This window comes from Panthera tigris, chromosome D1 (assembly GCF_018350195.1).
Source record: "Panthera tigris isolate Pti1 chromosome D1, P.tigris_Pti1_mat1.1, whole genome shotgun sequence".
In the NCBI taxonomy this organism is placed as follows: Eukaryota; Metazoa; Chordata; class Mammalia; order Carnivora; family Felidae; genus Panthera; species Panthera tigris.
In genome coordinates this window covers 68086396-68111173 of record NC_056669.1, presented here as the reverse complement: position 1 = coordinate 68111173, position 24778 = coordinate 68086396, and the positions used below count along the sequence as shown (strand labels likewise).

At 50.5% G+C, this 24778-nt stretch overlaps 1 protein-coding gene across 4 annotated transcripts in view; it reads right to left on the bottom strand.

Annotated features, from left to right (window-relative positions):
- The window catches only part of MICAL2 (microtubule associated monooxygenase, calponin and LIM domain containing 2), a 222154-nt gene that overhangs the window by 104189 nt on the left and 93187 nt on the right, over nt 1-24778 (bottom strand). For all 4 annotated transcript variants that reach the window (XM_042959374.1, XM_042959373.1, XM_042959371.1 and 1 more), the window contains exons 7-16: nt 23161-23316; nt 19859-19959; nt 15288-15545; nt 13830-13945; nt 12826-12952; nt 11942-12032; nt 10714-10861; nt 9350-9549; nt 8843-8949; nt 511-579 (exon numbers count right to left, since the gene is read on the bottom strand). In XM_042959374.1, coding sequence (XP_042815308.1) covers nt 511-579; nt 8843-8949; nt 9350-9549; nt 10714-10861; nt 11942-12032; nt 12826-12952; nt 13830-13945; nt 15288-15545; nt 19859-19959; nt 23161-23316 — 1373 coding nt within the window. The remainder of the gene's footprint in view (nt 1-510; nt 580-8842; nt 8950-9349; nt 9550-10713; nt 10862-11941; nt 12033-12825; nt 12953-13829; nt 13946-15287; nt 15546-19858; nt 19960-23160; nt 23317-24778) is intronic.

Below are 24778 nucleotides of genomic sequence, written 5' to 3'. Positions count from 1 at the left end.
GGAGGCAGACTGGTGCTTGGTTTGGACAAAGTAGCTTGTAATTTTCCACTTTGACCAGAAGGTGGCACTTGTGGGCCCTGGGACATCTGCCTTAAGGACTAGAAATGCGTAAAACAAAAGGTACAAACAATGACTGGGAGACAAGAGGGGCTGCTGGTGCCCTGTTCCTACTTGCTGTTAATAGCGATGATATATTGATTAACACAGGTGCCAGATATCATGCTCGGCATATTATATACACCCTCTTATTTAATCTTTAAAAATCCTGCAAAAGTTCCATACATTTCAAATCTATCGCCTGCATTTCACAGACGTGAACCACAGCCGGAGAGGCTCTGTTTCTCCAGGTTACACACCTCGTAAGTAGTGGAGGGAGGACCAGAACCCCATGGTTTTTCCATCAAGCCAAGCTTAGAACCAAGTGGTTCACGAGAGAGGAAAGAAGGAAGGGCCAGCACTGTGGCCACTGGCCGTCAGGCAACCAGCCTTTGCTTAAACTGACACACGAACCTCATCCAGGTTGTTGAAGCCTCTCCGCCTCCGTTTGTTCATGTCGCTCTCTTCAGTTTGGACGTCCACCTGCAGCGGCCAAGAAAGCATGGTGAGTTCAGGGCCATCGAAGTCTGCAGTTCCACTTACAGCCCGACGCCACGGAGCTGGCCCTGAGCTGTTGCCCGCAAACAGTCGCCAGCCCAGGAGACAAACGGACATAAATTACCCTGCGCTGTAACACACACTATCACAGAGTTCCCTTCAGACGCACGGGAGGGAGCCTTCCTGAACCTAGAGGGGGCTCTGTCGGCAGGGGTGGGAATCACATGGCAAAAGATCATCCTGAAACCTCCCAAAGCACAAAGAATCTCTGTTCTGGGGGCAAGGCAGGGACTGTCTCTGTTGTCAGAGTGACCCTGGGCTCAGAGCAGTCCCAGCCAGGTCTGCTAATGCCTGTCCACATGTTCCAACATGGAGACCACCTCCCACAAGCAGTGGTACTGCCCACCTCACAGGTGGGGATTCCCAGGGTTCCGATCAGCCGTCCAGGGATTTGATGGCAAATTAATCCGCCATTCATTCGCAATTGCAAATACCAATAAATGGTATTCTATCAACTTCAAAGTAGCATCAGGTATGGTCTGAAAACTGTGGTGACCATACAGCCCTATTTGCCCAGGACAGTTTCGATGTATCGTTTTCCCCAGCTGAATTATGCAGTGTTCCCTTTCCCTCTCAAAAGTACCTTGATTAGACAGTAAATCACATGGCTGCCCTACCAATAAGCCCTGACAGCCTCCTTTCTGCTGCCTGAACCTGAACATTTAAATCTGGGAACCCCCCTCTATACACGCCCATTGCAGTAACCCTGCAAGGACCACCAAAGGCTACACTCACGGTCAGCCTCCTGACCTCGAGGGAATGGGCGGGACTGCACCGATGGAGCTGAGTCTGGGGGTTGGGCTGGATTGGGTGCCTTCACTGCACCCTGCCAGCTAAGTCTATCCTGACCCTGGGGTTACACTGCTCTCCCTCCCCATGCCCAGCATGTTAGCCATAAGCATCTTTGCAGCAGACATCCTTGCTTCAAGCACTTTGCCACGAGCATTTTTACCATGCAACTAATTGGATATAAAGCAATGTTGCTGTAACAGATTTACAAAAATAACCGGGGGACAGTTTGGTTTCACCAACTGATTGACAGCTTGGTTTCATTTCTCCATGGGCACAGTGCTCCCATTTTCACATTCTACAAATCTTAGCCCTGGCAATGGTCTCTGCAGCCGTGCAGAGTTTTGAACCCACATTTCCCACAGAGCTTTGGGATGTCTATCAATGGACATGTGACAATATGCCAAGAGTAAATAGCAGGGTGCTTGCAAAGCAACATAAAGTGAGTAGGTTTCCTAGGATTTGGAAATGGATACCTCTCTCACTAAAGGAAGAACGTTTAGCGAAAAAAGAAAACATGCCATGTCCAACAAGGAGACCAATCAGTAAGCAAAAAATATGTAACAGGATGAACCAAAGACCGAAGACCAGTGTTTAAGTCCAGTCCACAAAATGAAACCAGTTATTTGCACAAGGTCACGATGAATCTACGCCATGCTAGCTACATACTCTGGACGTATCCAAACGTTTTGTATTTCACAATAAAGTCTTTTGAATTTGGTTATTTGTTTTTCATGTTTCATTATGTCCTTTTCAATGAATGCCCATCTTTTATTTTTTGTGCTTTTCTCTTTTAGAGTAAAATTGCCTCTTGACGCTTATGGTGAGACTACCCGGAATCCTCCCATCAGTCTCTAGCTGGGGTCTTCTCCAAATGGCCGGGCCCCCGAGGGCCATGGATGTTCCCTTCCCTGGGAAGCCTCCACCCACAGACAGGCTTTCAATAGCATGCCAGCTGAAATCCCAGGCTTTCTTCCACTTGGGATGCAGTGGGAGGGCTGCTGGCCACTCTCTCCCCTCAAACCCAGGAGTACAGCCCCTTCACCCCATGCTTGTGCTGCACCAGGAACTCCTGGAGCCCCTGGTACACACACTGCTGTGTACCCACTTGCTCCCAGCAGAAGCACCTGCTTCCCCTGCTTTTATACTCCCGTCTCCTCTGCTCCCTTTCCACATTCACCAGCACCTTTAATATTTTGAAAGATAAGATCAACCACTGTTTAGTCATTGATATTTGTTCAGAAATCTGACCCTTCCCTTGTTCAGGCAGCACAAAAGAGCAGATCTGAGGGCCCTGCCTTCCCTTCAGCATTTCCTTCAGCTTTTAATAAATCATTATTCTGTGAATGGAAATGATTTCAACCCAAACGCTTGGGCAAACACCAAGAGAAACAGATGACCTTATTCGCAACAATGTTGGGTCTTAGAGGCGCAGGCTGTCTGGGCCCCCGGCTCTAGCGCCTATGAATGGTTTGCTGGGGGAGACCGGAGCGCAAGAAAGTACAGGATGTCCTATCCAACAAGAACTCTCCATGCATAATCTTAGGGTTTTCTGTTGCGTTTTTTTGTTTTGTGTTGTGTTGTTTCCACCTTAAATGAAGACTTGGCTTTTCTCTCAAAGAGCAACACATCTTACTCTCGTTTGACAGCTTAGGGCTTGACTGTTCCAACATCAGAGCCTGTAGAGATCCAAACCCCGTATGTTAGCCACAGGCTCACAAAAAGCGCTTCTAGGACAGAATGTGCCCAGTAGCACCACCTAAGACGACCGCAAATCCTTTGGGGGAAATAAAGGAAGTGGATGGGGTAACCTCCACTCCTCTGATTCAGCCTGAGTATGGGACAGTAACATTCGGTCTATATGGAAAGGTTACCTACATACATACCTGAACAGTCTCTACTCTTACTTATGAATTGATCTTGGAAGCACGGATTCTCAACTAAAGAGCTAGGTTAAGACAGAAAGGCAGAAAAAAACTCAAACTTAGGGATTTACCTAATTTTTCTTATCTCTTTATCTCTATCTGGAAGCCAACGTTGCATTACTACCCCATCTCCTTGGACTCTATTTTGCTCTACGAAGAATGGAGTACAAGAAGGGAAAAAAAGTATTTATTGTGCCCAGTGAGAGACAGCGTGAGAATATACGAATAGCTCACTTTCTTTCGCTTTTTGCCTTTCTCCCAAGAACACATTTCTTTTTTAAATTTTTTTTTTAACGTTTATTTATTTTTGGGACAGAGAGAGACAGAGCATGAACGGGGGAGGGGCAGAGAGAGAGGGAGACACAGAATCGGAAGCAGGCTCCAGGCTCTGAGCCATCAGCCCAGAGTCTGACGCGGGGCTCGAACTCACGGACTGTGAGATCATGACCTGAGCTGAAGTCGGACGCTTAACTGACTGAGCCACCCGGGCGCCCCAAGAACACATTTCTTATGATGATTTCCCAAAGATTTGAAAAAGTCCATATACTACGGGGCATTTATTAAACTAATTGGTGTCTCCATTTAAACAAATAATCAAAGACATATACCTGCTAAACTGATTATTTATTTGATCAGTGCAAGATAATCATGTTCCCATAAAGCCCAACTTCACGTGATGTTAGTTCCAAGGAAACCGCCTTTATATTTAGCTAGCTAATATAGGCTAACCCTGGAGAGATTTAGATCTGGGGCACAAGAAGAGAGACTAGCCATTGCAGGCAATGCCCGGATGTGTAGAGGCAACCATGATATTTAGAAAGATGGCCAGTGACACTGGCAAGGGAGCTCTTCTCTTCTTCAGTAACAGAGTCATGACTTACTTCCCAGCTGTGTGACCTTAGGAAAATCACCTAACGTCTCTGACATCAGCTTCTTCATCTCTTATTTCCTCACCTAGATGTACTATCTAGCTCATAAGTTGTTGTAAGGATTAATGAAGTCACGTACACACAACACTTATCAGGTTGGCTATGGAAGTGTGGCACACTGTTAATTAGGATCGTGCTAGTTAAGAGACTTAGAAAATCTGAATTCTAGTTCTGACCTTGACTTTCACCACCACTATGGGACATCGCAGTTTAATCCCCCCACATGCAAGATTGTCCTTCTCTAAAGCTGGGAGGAGAAGACATGCCCCACCTTCCTCAAAAGGTAACACAAGGAGCAAACGAGATACGCATGAAACTGCTTCGTACGCTGTAAGGTGCGGCATCGATCATGGCTGCGATGCAGAACCAAGTGTTCAGTCCAACTAGTTTGCCTCATCTCAGAAAACAGGAGTCTCCGTTTACTCACAACTCCTCAGGGATAGGAGCTACCATTTGTGGAGCCCTTCTCACACGGCAGGCAGAGCGGGGACTCGCACCTGCATTGGTTCGTACTGTCTTTGCACTGGAGCAGTGCCATGTTGAGGTTGGTGCCATCATTTTGCAGACAAGCAAAGGGAGGTTCAAACGTGTGCCAAATCCCCAGCAGGCCTAAATATGGTTTTGTCTGCCTGGCTTCAAACGTATTCCCATTCTGTAGGTTAGCTCAGAATCCCCTGCTGTGTTGCACAGAGAACAGGAGAGAGATCAGCCTTCAAACCGCAGGTGCCACAGCGGCAGCTCGAAGGCCTGGTGCTTGCTCGGCCGGGCAGCATCTGCACCCGGTGCTCTCGACCCTCCTGGGCTTTCTTCACATCTCTGAATTGAGAAGTACTAGAAAGCTGGTGGGGAGCCCTGGCTGCTGGGTGGAGGTTCTGTGAGAGCAGCTGGGGAAGGGGAGAGGAATTCAGATGGTGCCCCTGGAAAGTCAGCATCCTCGGGCAGCCTCCTTGCCTGTCTTGTTCTCTGCTCTACGCTCAGCGCCGACAGGAGAACCCCACATAATATAGACGCTCAGTAAATATGGATGGAAGAAAGACTTCCTTACCTAATGCCCCTGGCTCTTTGGAAAGTGTTTGTGTGGGAGGAGTGAGGAGAGGAGAGCTGGGCGGGCACCCTCACTGATGAGACCAGACACCCACTCGAGCCATGCTCTGTGAACTCCACTCTCCCGGGATCAGTGCTGATGGAGAACGCCCGCCGCCTGGGTCACAGTCAGCCAGCTGAGCAGGATGAACACCCTGGGGCTGCCAACGTGGCTTCTGGGATGGGCTTGTCATGAATAAGGGACACCTCTGTGTTGTGTTGTCCTCCAAGGAGTGGGCTCAGAATGGGGAAACAAAGATCAGGCGCCCCGAGTGTGTTGTAACATACTGTATGCAGTGACTGGAGTGGCCATAAATGCAGGCATTACCCACAAGCAGTAGGTCTAGGAGCACATACCCAGGAGGACAGGGACCACGTATGTGTGTTCAGGCGTGACTTGTGGTGCATGGTGACAGGAGCTCTGGAGTCCCCGGGAATTTTCCTATGCCACAGGACCAGAGGCAGATCTTCAGAAGCAGACTGAGAGCTTTTAAAGAGGAAAATATAATCCCCAAGCTCTTCTTTCCCCAGGCATGGCCATTCAGTCTCCGGAAGTGATCAGTCAACCTCAGTCGTTTACCACTCACCAGAGGGACGATCCTCCTGGTGGACTGAGGGGAAAGTTATATTCTCTAAAAGCAAACAAGGTCCTTGGAGGTAAAAAGTCTTTTATTTTGCCTGGAGTTGATCAGCTTGGTTGGGATTTGGATGCTATCAGGCTTAGGGATGAGACAACAATTTAACGCCAGCAGTGAAAACCAGGAGAGAGGGAGAGAAATTTTTAAGACTGGCTCCACAGAGAAAAACGGACCCTCTCCAGATTAAGATGCTGCATTTTGAACAAATATGGGCTCCTCGATCCCCATATCAAGATGCTCCTCTGGAAGTTAGTGAGGGCATCGGCAGGGCCAGGGAGGGATGGGGAAAGGGGGTGAGGTTGAATACAGATGCCCCTATGTGTACAGATCCTGGCTGTGTGCTGTGGCGTAGTCATGTGGGCAAGGTCTAGCCTGCACGGCTGGTCCACAGGGGCGCCTGAGCTGGGGCGCTGAGGACTGTGTGTCTAACTGCACCGACACCGTCTGGGTGTGACCATGGTGGAGCCTCTGGGTGTGTGCAGTTTTCAGAGTCTCCTGTGCAGACGTCCTCCGTGCCCATCCTGCGGGAAGCTGGAGCGTATTGAGTACCCTGCTTGTGGGAAATGCCAAGGCCAAAGAGGATTGCAGGTAGGTTCCCCAAACCAAATAGTGTGCGGGTACAAGAAGACACATGGTCAGATGGGGAGGGGGTACCTTGTGTGTGGTCTGATCACTGCACTGGCACTGAGCGGTGGACTGTCTCTTAGTCAGTGATGACTAAGGCAGAATGTGATCCAGGGGCCTAACTAACCAGCCCACCCAGAGGAAGCATTCGATCAATCTGAGGTGCAAGAGGACAGATAATGCCCATGCCAAGCACTTACTTCAATGACCTACTCTTTCTACCTATCCAAACAGCGTGGCAAATCCTAGACATAAATGGGGCAGGGGGAGGGACCGGACCCCTCGCAGGATGGGCAGTCCATTTAGCACACTTTGGGGGTGACTGGACATGGTTCAAACTTAGCCGGGGCGGGGCCAGGCAGAGCCCACCCACTCCCCCTGCATTTTCTAGCAAAGCCAGCGAGAAGTAGGGTGAGGACCTAGCAGCCCTTGGAGGGCCTGGCTGGCCTTGCTGACCATTCCTACCACGTGACCCAGAGCTGGCCAGGCTGGTTCAATTCTGTCACTCTGTAAACAGAGGCGGGGTGAGTGATAGGTGTAAACACTCCTTTCCAGTTCCCCCTGCTGTTCCCAGTTGTGGGCTGAGTGGTGGGAGAATGGAGAAAGGGGTTAAATATTTGCCTCTGTTTCCAGAAAGGCTGCATTGGCTTGCTTGGAATGGGGAAGCCCAAAGTGGGGATCCTTGGAGGAAAGCTAGCTGGGCTGGGGTGAAATAAGCCTATGACTGGGCTCCAGAAGGTGGCTTGCACTCAGTAGGACGGGCGGTAGGCCACGGTGCCTTCGCACAGAGCCTGTGTATGGGCGAGGCGTGGCCCCTTAGCTGTGGTGTGCCGACCCACACACCTTCCTGCCTCAGCCCTCGCCTTGCTGGCCCGTTCCGTCCCGTAGACAGGGTGTGGCAGAACATTACGTGCCCACTCCTGGAGTTAGCTCAAAGGCTACAACGTTCCTGGGAGCCTAGACCTCAGTGGAAAAACTGACCACTGCTCACACAACTGAGGGAAAGAAAGGAGGCTACGTGGCCCCAGCCCCACCCTGGGTGGAGGGCTGACAGGACCGGGCACGACTGACCACGAGTAGGAGACTGTCGGCAATCTAGAGAGACTGAGACACACGCAAAGGCCCGCAGCACTCTCGGCTGTCCCGCCGCTCTGTGGAGGGAGGCGAGCTTTGTGTGAGTACTTGCCACCTGATATCTCTGGGCCTCTAATTTTTTGATCTGTAAAATAAGCACGTTGAGCAAGATAACTTGTATCCTGTCTAGCATGGCGATGCCATCATTCAAATAAAATGATAATTTCTCATTAGGCTCCTAATTCCCAAACTGTGTACCAGGGCAGCACGTGGCCCCATAGTGTACTTGCAGAGGAGTCATAGGATACTTTAAATTTTCTAGGGAAACACGGTGAGGTCTGTTATACACCTTGCAAAATACCCCTACCAAGTTACTTGGACTTATACCTACTTAGCAAACCGAACTTTTAGGGGTTTCTTTTGAGCCAGGGGCACTGTGATAAAAATTACTGAGGGACCGATGGTGCTGTAAGTCAGGCAAGTTTGGGAAGCTCTTTAGGCTCTGAGCTCCTCAAAGGCATACCTTACCTTCTTCACCTCTGTATACTTGCTACTTGTCAAAAAGAATTCAGCACTAACGTTGGCAAACAGTAGGACCCAATAAACATTTGCGGAAGGGAGGGAGGGAGGGAGGAAAGAAGGAAGTGAAATTAACCAAACAGACTGTGTCAGTGTAGTATTCCCACACACCTCTGCCACTAACGGCCATTGTGATCCTGATCTAAACTGTTTCACAAGGGAGAAATCGTCTCCTCCTTCCCCTCCCCCCTTAGCAGCCAGGGCTAATCTGATTTACTTTATTATTTTTTTTCAAATTTTTATTTACATTCTAGTTAGTTAACATATAGTGTAATATTGATTTACTTTAAAAAACGCTCCAGCCGAGTGAACTCTCAGCTCTCTGCCACGCCCTTCCTAGAACCACTTTCAGGTCACTGAAGCCAGCTACACGGTGCTGGCGACTTCCAAAAGCGGTCAGTCACTAAACTGAGCTTTGCTCGTGTCTTCCGTGAGCACCTTATCTGTGTAATTCATCAGCATTAACAGACGGAGACCAGGACATTGCCCTCCCCCTTGCCCCATCCATGAGCAAAGAGACACCAAACAGAAGCAGGTCGACACTTACTCGCGGGGTCCTCTTCCTCGGAAACGTGAGGTTGAGATAGTTGTGAGAAATGAAGGATTTGGCCAAGCTGAGGTCAGCATTTTCTCCATAGTTTTTGCCCCAAGAATCTATTCATAAATAAAAATATGACGGAGGTTAGACCCCACCACCGCGACTCCAGGACTCGGGGCGGTGGGGGAGGGGGTCATTGCTACAAGGTCCCTCCAAATAACTCCCTTACCCGTAACGAAAGATACAAGTGAGCTGGGTAGGGGCTGTGTAGCTCCATCCATGACCTCCCAGCCACAGGGGTAGACCTTCAACCTTTCGTGGCACCTGCCACACACACCCACTTACACACACAGGTCTGGGTGGGTGGGGTCCACTCCCATTTGGCCTCAAAGTGAGAGGAAAGGAAGGGGCCAGCCCCAGAACAGATGACACCAGAGAGCAGAGCAGCCAGACATGGGCATGGGGCAGAGATGGCCCAAGGGTGCAGCAAAGTCTCGCCCCAAAGCAGGGCCTTACCCACAGGCCTCAGCGGGGTGCCCCGGAAGAGCTCATAGAACTTGGAGAGGTACATGACCATGCTGAGCTTGTCGGGCTCCTGGGCTGACGCCATCTCCTTGCCTGTGGTCACCGGGGGGATACCAAACTCACGCTCAGCCACATCAAATGCCAGCTGGTTGTTCTCCACGGCATCGTCTTCATTCAGAGAGTCAAAGTTGCTGGAGAATCAAAACAAAGTGAAGTTCAAGGACAGGAGACATGGGTGTGAAGAGCTGAACAAACTTACCCACAAGGAGCATTATGAGTGACACTCTGCCAGGTCTCAGTGGCAGGGGTGTGGTGAGGGAGGTGTGGCCCCAGCCCCTGCCCCCATCATCCCCTTCCTGCTTCCTGCTGCCCTCACCAGCAACCCCCCCACTGCCCCTCCCCCCCCCCCCCCCCACACACACCCGCTGCTTCTCCAGGGAAGCTCCTTCTCACTCAGGGTGGGACCAAATCAGATTTAGGCATCGCTGCCTGGGCTGGAACAATGGGAAGATAATTTACACCTGTTTGCTACTTTATTTTTAAGTAGTTCCTTTATGTTCTTGTGCTTTTAATTCTAAAAGTAACATGAATGTCTCATAAGAAAAAGAATCAAGGTGTATACGACATATAAAGTGACAAGTGAGCGTCCCATCCCCTTTTTGAGGCAACCTCACTTCCTAAAGGTATCGACTGCTAACCCTTTGGTGGGTTTCCTTTCCTCCTTTTGGATGAATGTACTCGTGGGCCTGCAGTTACTCTGCAGTTGATTTGAATCCAGCATCAATAGATGTATTATTGGGCCTTCAACATCACAAAGTGTGTCCAGCGTTCCTAATGATGCTGCCATTATTGCCAATATGTGGACGAAGAAACAAACTCAGAGAAGGCAAGTGACCTGCCTAGTGCCACACAGCTGATTGGTCTACATCTTGGTTCGAATTCTTTTGGCTGTAAAACTCAAACTGGTTCCCAGAATGAGGTCTTGCCCGGAATTCTTCTCTTGTGGGTAGAGTGCCCAGGGGCAGAGGCTCCATTTCCCCAGTGACAGAGGGGACGTGGGGACAAGAACGCCCAAGGGCAGAGGCTCGATTTCCCCAGTGACAGAGAGGACATGCAGGGACAGGCACACGCATGCGGCCTGAGCTGCTCTTCCGACTCACAGATTAGGAACTCAGGTCACGCAAGCTGCTTACAGAGTAATCAGTGCAAATGGAAAAGAACTTAAGAAAACCTCCAATAGAAGATATGTTTCGAGCCAAGATTCTGCATCTCGCAGAATAGCTCTCATCCCCCTTGTGCCCGGGTCAAATGGGCCATGAAGGGCTTGGCAGGTTCAACAGGAGCCCCCGACTCACATCAGCTCAGGCCGGAAGCGGTGGATGATGGCACACAGGGCCAGGCCGCTGCGCCAGGATGTGGTCAGGTCGGTGACATTGACGTGCTGGTAGCCCTCGGTTTGCTGCTGACACCAGGTTAAGAGCTTGCTGGGCCGGATGTCGGACTCTGCAGCCAGGGGAGACACACAGTGGTGATGGGCTCTGGGGAAGTCTCAGCAGCCTCCCTGGGGACCAGGAAGAACAGCACCAAGGCAAGGGCCAAGGGCATGGGTGCAGCCCCGAGGCACCCTGCCAACAGCGTGGTGGGAGGGAGGGCAGGATACTGGGACAGGACACATGTTCTCCTGCAGCAGAATCCCTGAGACCCCCTATGGCCAGGCGCCAGTCAGAGGCTACATACGAACACAGCGGGGAGCACTGTGTGGACAGACCCTGCCAACATCTCATCTGGTGGGGCAGGCAGACATGGCAGCAGGTGACGATGACACCATGCTGTGATGGCAGAGATGTGGGTACGGGGGGCACGCGAGCAGGTCTGTTCCTCGTCTGCCAGGGCAGCGAAACTCGCCAAAGTGAGAGTCATGGAGCAGGTGTACCTGCTGCTTGAGGAGTGTCTAGGGATTCATCAGACAAAAGAAGGCATTCTGGGAAGACAGAAGAGGGCTGTGCCATGGCAAGAATCTACAAAGGCCGGCCAGGCTACGTGCAACAGCTTGTTACAGGGGTGGCAGCAGTGGGGCGTGGGGCATGAAGGGAAGGAGGGGTGGCCAGTAAGGCTGTGTGCGCCCAGAGACTGGGAGGATGCGGGGTCCAGGCAGGCAACAGAAGCCAGAGAGCTCTTTCAGCAGGACAGGGACCTGAGCGAGGCCAATGGATCGTGTAACTATCCCTTCCCTCCACCAGGAAAAGAGGGTAGCATGTGGAACTTCTTATCTAGCTGGGGAGACAAGATCCCCACACTAGAAACAACAGGGAAAGAAAAGCAAGGCCCCAATAAAGTAGTTCCCCAGTTCACTTTCATGTCCTAAGTTCTTCATGCATATTAATTCCTCTCCAACCCATCTACAGTTGGCGTTGTTGCTGTCCTGGTTTTAGAGAAGAGGACGCTGCAGGACAGAGGAGAAGTCCCTGGCCAAGGTCACACAGCTCATAGCAGAATAGCCTAGTGGACTGCAAGGTCTGTGCCCCCATGGCCACCCCACCCCTACGCCAGCAGCTTGGCCGAGGACCCGGGTCGGCTGCTTACCCCTCCTGGAGAGGCCCACGGATCTCCTCACTGAGCCCAGCCTCTCGAGAGGCCACTGGTCCAGCTCCTTAGTGATGTATAAATGCTTCACCTGCAAGCAAGCACTTTGGTTAGCGCTGACTTTAAAGAGACCACATAGCTGCCCACCAGTATTTCCCCCAAAGCCAGTCTCAGGGTTGACCCAGCCTCTACCCAGTGTCCACCATCTATTTTTTCCTCTCTCCCTGGAGGGCATGGCCTTCAGCAAGAGAATCGGGGAACCTGAGACACAGAGCAACGGGTCCCACCCAGTTGTCCACCCAAATGTGGGGGACTCAGGCGTGAGAAAATGTAATTGGCTAACTTTAAGAACATCACACCATTCTTCGTACCATTGCCTGAAGAAGTTGGCAGTTGTGTGTTTCTGAGTCAACGGGAGCAAAAGGGACTGTTGGACTGCGAACTGAAAGGACTTGATGGCTGGCTGAGGAGACTATTTGAGGGAGGCATGCTCAGCCACGCATATGCATGGTGACAATAAACACGTAAGCACATGTGCAGATGTGGACACGACCCATGTTCCAGTTCTTTCTGTGGGCTAGACACACGCTGACTCTAGTTTTCTCCTGCAGCTCTCCTGGAGACAGGAAGTGGTCCCACACCCAAGCCAAGAGGCATTGGTGGCCTCAGTCCCAGGGATGTGGCAAAGTTTCTTGTTTTTTTTTCTTTTTAAATTAATTAATGTATTTATTTTTAAATTTATATCCAAGTTAGTTAGCATACAGTGTCACAACGATCTCAGGAGTAGATTCCAGTGATTCATCTGGAATGTGGCAAGGTTTTACATGACCCCCACCCACTGCTCAGTGACGGGTGGCCCCGATAGGGCCCAGGGAAGGACTTACCTGATGGGGCCTGACACAGTTAGAGTTGAGATTTGGGTACCGTGTCCCTGGGTCCAACGTGTACTGCTCAAAGTTCTTGTTGATGTTCTCTGGGGTAGTCTGAGGTAACAGCCGATAGAGACTTTCTCTAGGATGAGGCAAAGCTCAGGGGTCAGGGGTTGCTAGCGCAGCCTCAGGCCCTTGTCTGCGCCCCGCCCCCCCCCCCCCCCCCCCCCCCACTTGCTCTGCTCTTAAAGGCTCCTTGGATATGTCTGTATACTCCTCCCCTCAAAGCCTGGCCCTCATGGTTCCTCATGGATCCACAAAGTGGGGGAGATTCGAAGGGCTGGAGAGGAGGTGGGAGGGGGGTCCACAGGCAGTGACACTGGCCTTCTTCCCCCAAGAAGAGGGCAGGGACACACAGCTGGCAGCAGAGGGACCTGTGGTTTTGCTATAACCACCACTCAGCCAAGCTGCGTCCTATGGCCTGCCCCCCATGACCACTGGCCTCCACACCCAAGACCAGCAGAGGCCTGTCCCATTCACCAGCCCTGATTTCCCCCAGTCCACCAGCTGTTACAGCCACGTGGCCAGCAGCAGGAGTCTGGGCAGAAGCCCCAGAGGATCTCAGCAGCAGAAGACGCCTGGGAGGTCAGAAATCCAGCCCCCACAGGAGGACACTCAGTGCTGCAGTGAAGGCTTCCCCCTAAACCTCTTCTGGCTCTGCAGTGACCGGGCAGTGCTGGGAACCCCAACTTCAGGGCCGCTCCAGGTCAAGATTTCCCTGTTGCATTCAGGTCGTAAGGTCCTGGCCCCAAGAAAGAAGTCACTGAAGAGGGCAGAGCATGACAGAGAAAGTTTTTCTGGGGATGCTGGGGATCAAATCAGGGCCCGTGTGGGAAGGCAAATGAAAGAGTCATCCCAGGTTCATCCGGGAGTCGCCTAAGGGCCAGCCTTGCTCTCTTTCCTGTCTGATTTTGGAACTAGCCCTGCCCCCAGCCCGAAACCCTGCCACCGATACTCACCTTTCGGCCAGCAGCTCCAGGGGAGGGGTGCCCTGGTCCCAGCTTTTCACCATCCATGCCGTGTCAAAGGCTGCCAGGAAGCCTCGCGCACAGCCTGTGCCCATGGGCCAAAACGGCTGGAGAAGAAAGCGTGGAACATTCCCGTTAATTCTAAAGGCCCCCACTTTGCCTTCCCATTCTATCCAGCACTTGGGGCTTGCCAGGCCCTTGCGAGGCACTGGAGTGGGTGAGGGGTGACAGAACAGACCCTAGGATTCACCACAAACACAATTAGCTATAGCACAAAGTCCCGTGTAAAGGGTGCTGTATCACAAGAACAGCAAAACTGCTTTGGGGCTTACAAAAGGCACAGGCAAATCCCCACCCTGGGGAAGGCAATGGAAATCAGGGAATACTTCACAAAAGAGTTGCATTTGTGAGGATTTTAAAGAATGGGTAGGATTCTCATCTTGATCCGTTCAGGAATAGCATGGGCAAAGGCATGGTGGCTGGAAAATGACGGTGCCCGGTAGAGGAGCAGAGGAGGGTGGCAAGAGAGAATGCTGAGAAGGGAGACGGGGGGGGGGGGGGGGCAGGTCACAGCCCAGACACCACGGGGAGCAAGGGCTGGTTCACCAAATAAAGTTCTTTTTAATTTTTTTAACGTTTATTTTTAAGAGAGAGAGAGAGAGAGAGAGACAGGGCGCACGTGGGGGAAGGACAGAGAGAGAGGGAGACACAGAATCCAAAGCAGGCTCCAGGCTCTGAGCTGTCAGCACAGAGCCTAACGCTGGGCTCAAACCCATGAACCCTAAGATCATGACCTGAGCCAAAGTCGGACGCTTAACTGACTGAGCCACCCAGGCGCCCCTGACCGAGCTAAGTTCTAACTGAACTGTCCCATGGGCACCCAAAGCATAGTCTGGAATTTGACTCTTACTTGGAATAAACACACATTTTTTTTTTTTGGTTAGTGCTGACTTTAAAGATAAAAATGTAACCCTTCTGAAAACATTCTATCTAAGGATCCTTGCATTTGCTGATTCTCTGGGAAGCACTTTGAGCAGGGAGGCCATGGACAGAAACTGGACTTGGGGCCCCATATGCCTTCTTATATCCTCTACAATCTCCATGTTGCAAGGCCCCAGAGAGAGCTCCCCATGTGAGGAAGAAGTTATGGTCCAGCTGAGGGCGTGCATGTTCTCAGGAGGCCAGCCTGTGAAGTCCAGAGCGGGGCTGACCGATTTTGTACTTTGACAAAGAGGTCGGCCCGAAGAGCCCGGAGGTAGGAGAGGAAGATAGAATGAGCTTCTCTGTATTTGGTCAAAGGACAGGTGCAAGCTGGAGACCAGCACGGGCTTGGCAGAGTCCGGCACACTGGCAGGGCACCCGTCCGTCCCCTGGCTGAACGACAGCACAGGCTGCTGGCCACACCATAAATGCAGGGATCGGTCTTTTACTGGGAATGGGGGGCACTACCTCAAGCAGGCTGTCGCCCACCAGGGCCACGAGTAGCTGGTGTGACTGGCGCTCGCGCACCAAGGCCGCGTTCTCGGAGGCATACATGGAGGTGAAGTCGAACATGGCCACATCGGGCTGCCCATAATGGTTCATAGCATAGTCTAACGATGGCAGCTGGTAATTGGTGGCGAAATCTGCAGCCTCACGGGCATAGGAAAGCAGGTTGTCCTGGTTCACGTTCTCCGCACACAGCAGCATCTCCGTGTCGATGTAGTCCTGGGGGGGAGAACAGGAGCAAAATGTTGCAATCTGCCCCTGGAAAGGGCAAGTGTTCATACCCATATCTTTGCAAAAGGACTTGGAATGGGTTTGGACAGCGAGGCTGATCAAAACAGAAAATCAGGGCCAAAGGAATCAAGAGGAACCAAATCAGCCCTCTGTATGGGCCAACAGAGCTGTGATTAAGCATCGCACTTGACTTTGAGCTTCCTGGCAGCCGAAGCAAAAGGGAAATGTGATGTATGGCAAGGCTTTCCTTATCAGAAAGAAGGAAGCATAGAAATTCCTAGGGGAGGCAATTTTTTCCTGGCACTAAATTCTAAAAGAACTGTCTCACGTAGGAATTTTGACAGAGAACACACTATTGCAATGAACAGTTTACTCAGTAATGGTCTTGTGGTAAACACGGAAGTAAATTTCATACGGCCGGTTCTTGTGATAACTTTCAGCAAAAATGAAAAGACAAAAGAGCAAGTAAGTAACAGTGATTTTATAGCCGACTAAGCTGAGCTAATAATATGGTCCGGACATACTGTGTTTAGTGGGCAAACAGGACCAGAAAAGAAATGGGTAACTGGCATAACTCTTGAAATGTCTCTGCAGAATCAGTTATCTCTTCTCTGGCCAGGCTGAGGGTTGCTCAGGGCCCTGTTCTGCTCTCACAGTGTTAACTGCTACAGCCCTGGAGGGCACTGGCTCCCAGCACCAGGATACCCATCCTGGAGGGACTCCGGCAGTGCCCCATAGCATGTCCCCCCGAGTCTAATCTGCTCCTCGTGTGGTTAAGGAACCAGAAGACTATCTTTCCCGAAAGGTGGCAGAGAAGTGCAGATCCTGAGGGTGGAGTGTGGGCGGGAACTGGTGGGGCCATCCAGAGCATCAGGTCACAGTCCACCCCTACTACGCAGTGAGTAAATTTGGGCAAGTTATCAAAGTTTTCTGAGTTTCCGTTTTCTTGTTTGTAAAACAGGAGTGACAAAATCCACCTCATACCGTGAGGACCGAGGGAAGTCGCAGACATAAAAATCCCCAGCCTGACGCCTGGCATGTGAGAAGAGCAAAGTGAGTGGGAATTTCCATTCCCTATAATTCACGATGGCACAAACATAGCATGTGGGGAAGCAAGTCCGTGGACCTCCGCTCCCCACCCCGAGGCACCAACAAGAGTATTTATAAAGGTCTTGGAAGGCACAGCCACATCTACAAACAGAGAGACCTACTGTGTCCATTTTCCTCATAGCCGTGATTTCAAATACCTCATCGCAGAAATTCTCATATGTTCACACCATAGTGCATCACCCAGTTTGCACCCAGCAGTGGCCCAAGGGTGCTTTGCCGGGTCATGGCGTTCAGGCTGGAGCTCCTGTCATTCGCCTTTCCTTTCTCCTACCTGCTCCTCCAGTCACATGACCAATTTCCTCCCTTACAAGCGTGGGGATGAGATGGGGAAGGGTGAATGGAGAGGTCTTGAAAATACTCCCTCTTCAAAGCAGGCCCACAAGCCCCCATGAGGTGGGCTGGGTGATGGGGGAGTGTGGTCACACCTGGTGCTGGTGTCCCAAACAGGGGTGTGGGGACCTGCAGGGCTGGGCTGGGGTAACAGCCCACCCGGCCCAGGGCTGCTGGAAGGAGCCACGGGACCTCGTATGGCAGGAGGTCCCAGGTGAGGGGACGGTACAGAAGCAGGACAAGGAGCAGCGGGGAGGGGGTGAAAACAAGGACAATGGAGAGAAAGGTGGGAAGGGACCCTAAGCGAAATGGGCAGGCCTGGAGAAGTAGTTTTAAATTAAGACAGATGCAGGAGGATGAAGGTGGGCCCCGTTTGCCACACGCATAGGTACTGAAGACAGGCTGTGTCCTCAGCAGAGAGGAGGGACAGTAGAGAGAGACGCGGCAAGAATAGTACAGGGCAGGGAACCTGATGGGAAGAGCAGTCACCCCTACCTCCCCACCCCCGTGCTGAGCTCAAAGGAAGGCTGGAGATCAGAAGAGAAGGTCAGGCAATGGCTTCGAATGAGGTTGGGCTCAGCACTGGGAGACCAGCTATGATGTACGTTCACCTCACCCACCTGGAAACAAGGCTCCCTCCCCCCATGGGGAGACCAAGCCTGCTATATCCAGGAGCCTTCGCCTATATGAATGTGGGCCAGCCCAGAGAGGGTGCCAGGATGACAGGCCACCCTCCTTGTGAGGGAGAGCAAGATGGGCAGAGTTGGGAGCCCAAAGCCATCGTTTCCTGAGGAGGAACTTCACTCTCCCTTCAGTAGCCATGGAAGACCAGAGGTCAGTAGGAATAGGTGGGGAAGCAGGTCAGTCAGTCATTCAACACACATTCACTCAGCACCTCTGTGTGCCTCCAGAAAGATGCTGACCCATGCAGGGAGAGGAAACGAGAGAGGACTTGCCATTCCTCTGGGAGCATGACAAGAATGTTAATTTGAGTGGCTCGGGGTAGATGGACCAGCTCCCAGCTATGCAAATGCTACAGAGCATGGCCAGGCACATGGAGACTCCTGGCCAGAGCTCCTGAACCAAAGAACTTTCCAGCCCTCTCACATCCAGCCTGTGGGCTAGAACTTCTAGAGGAGAGTTCCTGTCTTATCTTAAAAGCCCCTCAGCACCAGCTCAGAAGATGCCCCTGGACTCTCTGAGGGGAAAGAAAGCCCCAGTGAGGATACCCACGAGCCTGGGATCTGCTCCCAGATCTTCCACCGTCATTATGGGGTTAGAGTGAGTCACGCTTGCCCACCTGTGTGATGACAGGGATGTAGGGGTATGGAGGGGCTTTGACAACTGCCAAAGAGTTGAATCACCATGAGCAACATGCCGTGGCCTGGACAAATGCCCTGGGATGCCCTGAGGGAACCTTAGTGTCCCACAGGCTGGAGTACTCAGCCAGTGAAATAAGAAACCCATGTCAAATTCTGCCTGACTTCCCATGGTGAGAGGTGGGTGCTGACAAAAGCCTCCTCAGCCCCTCCTTTGCAAAGGTTTCCACTGTTCCTGAAGCCCCAGACCCCAAATAGTCCTTCACTACCTGCCATTGGCCTCTCGATGGAGGAGGCAACTTTGGGAGGGATGCCCATGGAATAAAGGAAAGAAGGGGACGCCACCCCACCTCCCCCAGACCGGGTCAGCCGTGGGGCACCAGATGCCAAAACCCACTGCTCACACATCTCCTGGCTGTGTTCAGTCGGTTCCTTTCAACTCCCATCCACCCCATTCACAGCCTCCTGTCTGCAACTCAGGCTCTCAGCAAGCCCTGAGCCACGCAGAGGAGGCCCAGGGGAGGGCTGGGTTACTAATGCCACCCGGCCGGCTGCCAGCACAAAGTGATCAGAGGACAGGCACATTCTTCTTCGACAAGCGACACTGAATAGTCACCATGCCGCCTGAGCTGCAGGCCGCCACCCGGAGAGCAGGCTGACCTCGGACTGCATGATCGTTATCTTGAGGCTACAGCAGGGGCAGCAGGAACAGAGGCTCTGGATAGGTTGGAAACCTGCCCAAAGCAGCTTCCAGCCCAGGGCCCACCACTCTGTGTGCTCCTTTCTTCTAGCCTCGTACTCGGTTTAAACATGAAGATGCACAGGCAGGAAGCAGAGGCCAGGAAGCCAGCAGGACCAAAAAGCAGGTGTCCAAACCAGACAGAAATGATAGAGGGAATCTACAAACCCCCTATATGCTCCAGGCACGGGGCCCGTTGCTCTGTATACCTTTTAAAATTTACTCCTGCAAACAACCCTTTCGGACAGAAACCATTATTCCTGTTCTACAGATAAGACCGAAGTTCAGGAAAAGTTAAGCAGCGTTTAGTCACAGTCCTGAGTTAATCCGTGGCAGAGCCAAGATTCAAGTTGAGCCTTTGTGCCTGTGAGAAAAGAGGGTTCCACCGGACATTACGACAAGAGGGCCACATGTGAAATTCACCAGTGAATGTTGTCTCCGTGTTCCACTCGGACAAGGAGCCCACAGCTGCCTCCGAATGACATGAGACCTCCCAGGAAAGGGAGCAGGGTTGAATGAGACATGGAGAAGGAGAAGACTCAGCCCATCTCCCGGTGGCAAAGGCTCACACCAACAAGCGGGGGAGGGTCCCAGCCCCCACCGCCACCCCCCAGCGTTCTGCAGAAACACCTCTGCCTGTATCGGCTCCTTCACTCAACACTCACACGACACCACACAGAAGGAAAATGCTGGTCCTTTTCTTGCCTCCCGCTTTGCTCGGTTTCTGGCAGGACAGCATCTTGCTCCCACACTTGCTGGGTCACAAAGGGAAAGACAGGACACCCCAGCCAAGAGATACGTACGTTAATGATGACACCTTTGTCGAGCAGGCTCTGCTTCTTGGCAGTCATGACGAAATAGTGGGTGCAGTCCTTGTAGTAAACAATGTTCTCCAGATCAATCCCTGCAGAGAAAAGTATGTGTGGACTCAGTTTGAGTCCCTCAGCGCTCACTATATGCCAAGAGCTCTACTTTGCTGCATTACAGGTGCCATTGTTTCCCTGCATACACTCATGTTGGGCAAGTTTTTAAAACACACAAGGCTGGGAAAGAGAAAACGGAGTGCTAGAATTTACCTAACTCCACACAGCTAGCTTTTACAGCCCCACTAAGACCCTATGTGCTTTTTCAATTGAGATATAATGGACATGTAACATGTTATAAGTTTAAGGTGTACGATATATTGATTTGGTATATTTATATATTGCGATATGATTAAAGCGCTTTAAAAAAAAACAAAAAAACCTCTAAGTCCTTAGAGGCTGTGGACCAGCACTTCCAAGTTAGAGCTAAGCGCTGCAGAAAGGCCAAGAGTTGTCCACAGCATAGCAGCAAAGCAACAGTAGTCCCGGGATTTGAACCCCAGACGGTCTGATTCCCAATCGCCACCGTGCCCTCCATGTGACCACAGAGTCAGAGAGTGGTGTCAATTCTCCCAAGGCTGTGCTAAGCCATGTTTCTCCCGTTCTCCTGTGTGTGGGAAAACCCAGGTGTCCTGGCAGGAACAAGTCAGGTTGGAGGGCTGGGTTGTATCTTTTTGTACTTTCCAGCAAATGCAAAAACACTCGAGAGACTAGGTTTCTGCTTTTAAAACAAAGCCGTAGTGCCTGGCCGAAGCATCACCTGAGAACTTGGAAGTGTGCATGATCAGAACCCCACGTAGGACCTACTAAATCAGAAACTCTGTTGGTAGGGCCAGCAATCTGCACTTTGACAAGCCCGAGAGGGGATTCTGATGCACGTGCAAATTTCAGAACTGGCTTAGCTTCTTTGGAGAGAAAGGAACAGACACGTAACAACTTTAACAGCAGCTGACATAGAGGTGTGCTGGGTAACCAGAGGAACCCCTTTATTACCGTTAAATAGGAAACAGCCATCAATGCAGAGGGCTCCCCTGAGAATCAGAGGAAATTCATCCGTGTCACTGTGAAAGGGGCACTGTGAAACAATGGCCAAAGGTGACCGTCCCAGCGAAATGTAAAGGAAACTCACTGAGACATTTGGAAAAACACACTCAATGTCCCGTCATAATTCATATTTGGTGGTATTGAAGTATTTATCTTCTTGGTTTTTGAGAGGAAGGGAGGGTTGGACAATTCTTAAATCATTCAGAAGAACATAATACGCTGAGTGAAAACATTCTACAGAGAACTGTGGGCTGATGGGGGCCGGGGCGGGGAGGGGAAAATGGGTGATGGGCATTGAGGAAGGCACTTGTTGGGATGAGCACTGGGTGTTGTATGTAAGTGATGAATCATGGAAATCTATTCCCGAAGCCAGGAGTATACTATATACACTATATGTTAGCTAACTTGACAATAAATTATATTTAGGAAAAAAAAAAACAAGAAATAAAACATAAAATCCTAAAAAAAAAGAAAAAGAAAAGAAATGAAAAGAAAAAAAAGAAAAAGAAAAGAAAAGAAAAGAAAAGAAAAGAAAAGAAAAGAAAAGAAAAAGAAGAGAAAAGAAAGAAAAGAAACCAAAAAACCCCGCTCTAATAAAATCATGCCACTGTGGTGAAACTCAGAGGATCACCCAACGGGCACACATCATAATGGCCAGTGAGTGGCACAGTCTGGCTCAATAAGGAATACCATTCCTAGAAACTAATCTGAAATATTCCTGGGGAGCAGTTTGACCTGTAGCAGTGCACAACTGGAAGGTCTATACCAGAGGCCAGCAGACTTTTTTCTGTAACAGGCAGATAGTAAGTAGTTAGGGCTTTGTGGGCCATCAGGGTCCACAACCACTCACGGCTACAGGTAGCAACGTCAACAAGTGGGTGTGACTGTGTCCCAAGAAACTTTCATTTATGGGCACTGAAACTGGAATTTCATGTAACTTTCGATTTGTTGCAAAATAGTCTTCTTTTGCTTTTTCTTCAGCCATTCAAAAACGTTAAAACCATTCTTAGCTCGAAGGCAACACAAACATGTGGCCGCCCATAGTTTGCCGGCTTCCAATTTAAATGCTTAGGTGGTGACAGTGCATCTACTTAATGAGCTATTCTATGGCTGCAAAACTGACCATCAGGAGGACCTGGCTGCAGTGTGGACAATATTTCAAATGTGATGCTGGAGGAGAAAATCAGATTCACAAAGAGTATTGACACCCCGAGAAGAGCCAGAGCCCTGTGAAAAGTGGGGCTACGGGCAGACGATTATTGAAAAGAAGTATGTGAACATGAGAACTCTTTCTGTGCTAGGTGATACTCGGTGTGGATAATTGACTTCTGGTATGAAAATTTTGTCCAACATTGTTGTTACACTGCCTTTCGAGGAGAAATACCTATTTTAAAATCAGGTGAAAAGAAAAATCTGGGATTTACATAATTGGCAGGAGCGTTTCCCCCCTCTTTCCCCTCCCTGGGCTGGATTTCTCTGCACCATCTTTCTGACTGCCTGACGTACTAGTTGTCTGTTTATTAACGGTCTCCCCCAGCAGAATATATAAGCTCCAAGAGAGGGGTCTCGTTTTGCCCACCGCTCTTTCTCAGGCCCTTGAACAACAGCTGGCACACAGTAGGCAGTCAACAAATATTTGTTGAGTAAAGGAATGAGGATCTTCTTTCCTCAAGGCCCACAGCTGGGGGACACTGATGCACTGGGGTGAGTACATGTTCCCTGGGCATCCCTGGATGTCCCTGGTGGGGAAGGGCGGCTGGCACACCGCACAGAAGTACCTACACTTCTTCAGGGGCTAACCTCAGGTTACTGGCTCCCTCCTCAGAGGGATCTCTGAAGCTCACGGTGACGTGGGCATAGACCAACCTCCCTGCATTAGGATGGTTGTCCCTCACTGGACAAGGATCCACTTGGGGAAGGGACCATGTCAACCTCAACTCTGTATCCCATTATACTGATACTGGCACATAATGAGCACTGAGTAAACGTTGACTGAGTAAATCCATCTTTAGCCATTTTCATGTACAACAGCCAGAACTTTTTCTCAAGAATTGCCCTTGTCCTTGAAGAAATCCTACCCATTTCTCTCCTAAGGAGAAGTCTGGGCTTCTGCTTTATCAGAGTGAGGCTCCCAATCCCCAAAACTGGGACAGCCCAGCATGGACATGGCCTGGTTTGGAGAAAGGTGAGGGTCCCACCTGTTTCTTCTTTAAGGTCCTGAAAAAACTTCTGGTTGAAGATGAAAGCCACCCCGCTAATCTCTTCCACCTTGGCCTCGGCTGTGCTGTTTCTATTTATGAAGTTGGCGGTGATCGCAATAGCCAGCTTCCCACGGAATTCTTTTCTTCGGAACCCTGCATGAGGCGAAGAGAAAAAGGGAGTCTTTCTTCTGGATTTGGTGGGAAAAGTGAAAAAGATTACTGAGGAAGCTATTCTCAGATGCCTCACGGGCCCCTGAAACCAGAATTCTGCATCTGTAGAGAATAAGGGCAGGTGGAAATGTCAAGGTTTGTACCTGAGGAAGAAACACATCACCAGAGGCCTAAGTCAGTGGGACTTTTTCTTTTCCTGAAATCTATAGGACCAATTATTCTGGTTAGGCTTCTACAAACAAAAGGCCAAAGTGATCTTCCTAAAGGCAATCTGAGAGCTCATCCTTTTAAAGATTTGTTAGGGGGTCGCCTGGGTGGCTCAGTTGGTTAAGTGCCTGATTTCGGATCAGGTCATGATCTCACGGTTCGTGGGTTCGAGCCCTGCATCAGGCTCTGTGCTGACTCACAGAGCCTGGAGCCTGCTTTGGATTCTGTGTCTCCCTCTCCCTCTGCCCCTCCCCTGCTCATTCTCTGTCTCTCTCTGTCTCTCAAAAATAAATAAATGTTAAAAAAAATTTTTTTTAATGAAAAAGATAAAGATTTGTTAGGCGCTGTTGCTAGGTACATTCATGACACACGCACTTTGAACTTGACGATTAAGACTATATTGTTAGCATTCTTCATGTTTTCCCCCCTTTGAAAAGGATTATGAGACTCAATTCCTGTGGGATGGGGATTTTAAACTTAAAAAAAAGTTTTTTAAATGTTTATTTATTTTTGAGAGAGCGCGAGTGAGCGGTGGAGGGGAAGAGAGAGAGGAAGACGCAGAATCTGAAGCAGGCTCCAGGCTCCGAGCTGTCAGTACAGAGCCCGATGTGGGGCCCGAACCCACACACTGTGAGATCATGACCTGAGCCGAAGTCGGACGCTTAACTGACTGAGACACCCAGGCGCTCCCATGGGATGGGGATTTTAACAAATTTTCTATTTCCAGTCTCCAGTGACGGGCACACGGTCCACGCTCAATAAATATAGAATGAATAGACAAAATTTTAACTTGCAATTGATTTGGTACAATGATTCCTTGGGGTGCTTGTGTCAATGGTTTAGCTTTTTAATGGTGGTGACAGAGAGGACCCCAAGCAGCTGGTCAGACTTCATTCTTCTGCCAACCCCCTTTCTTTCTAGCAGCTGGCTAGCCCACAGTCCCCAGTTTTCCCTCTGCCCCAGATGCCGTGCACTTTGCTTAACTCAAGGCGCTCATCACATGAGCAGGCTTGGCGGACATGCCTCTATCTTCAGCCTCCCCTGAGAACTACCCCCACATTTGCTTGCAGTATACGCAAACCTCATGCGCATTCCCAAACTTTGGTCAAAAATCCCTTGGACTGGAAACCTTGGGTTTTTATCTCAGTACCTCCTCTTTTAAGTCATCCTTCATTACACTTTTATCGAAATGATCAGAAATGGCCATGATGGTCTAGTCTGGTATTTCTTAACCGGG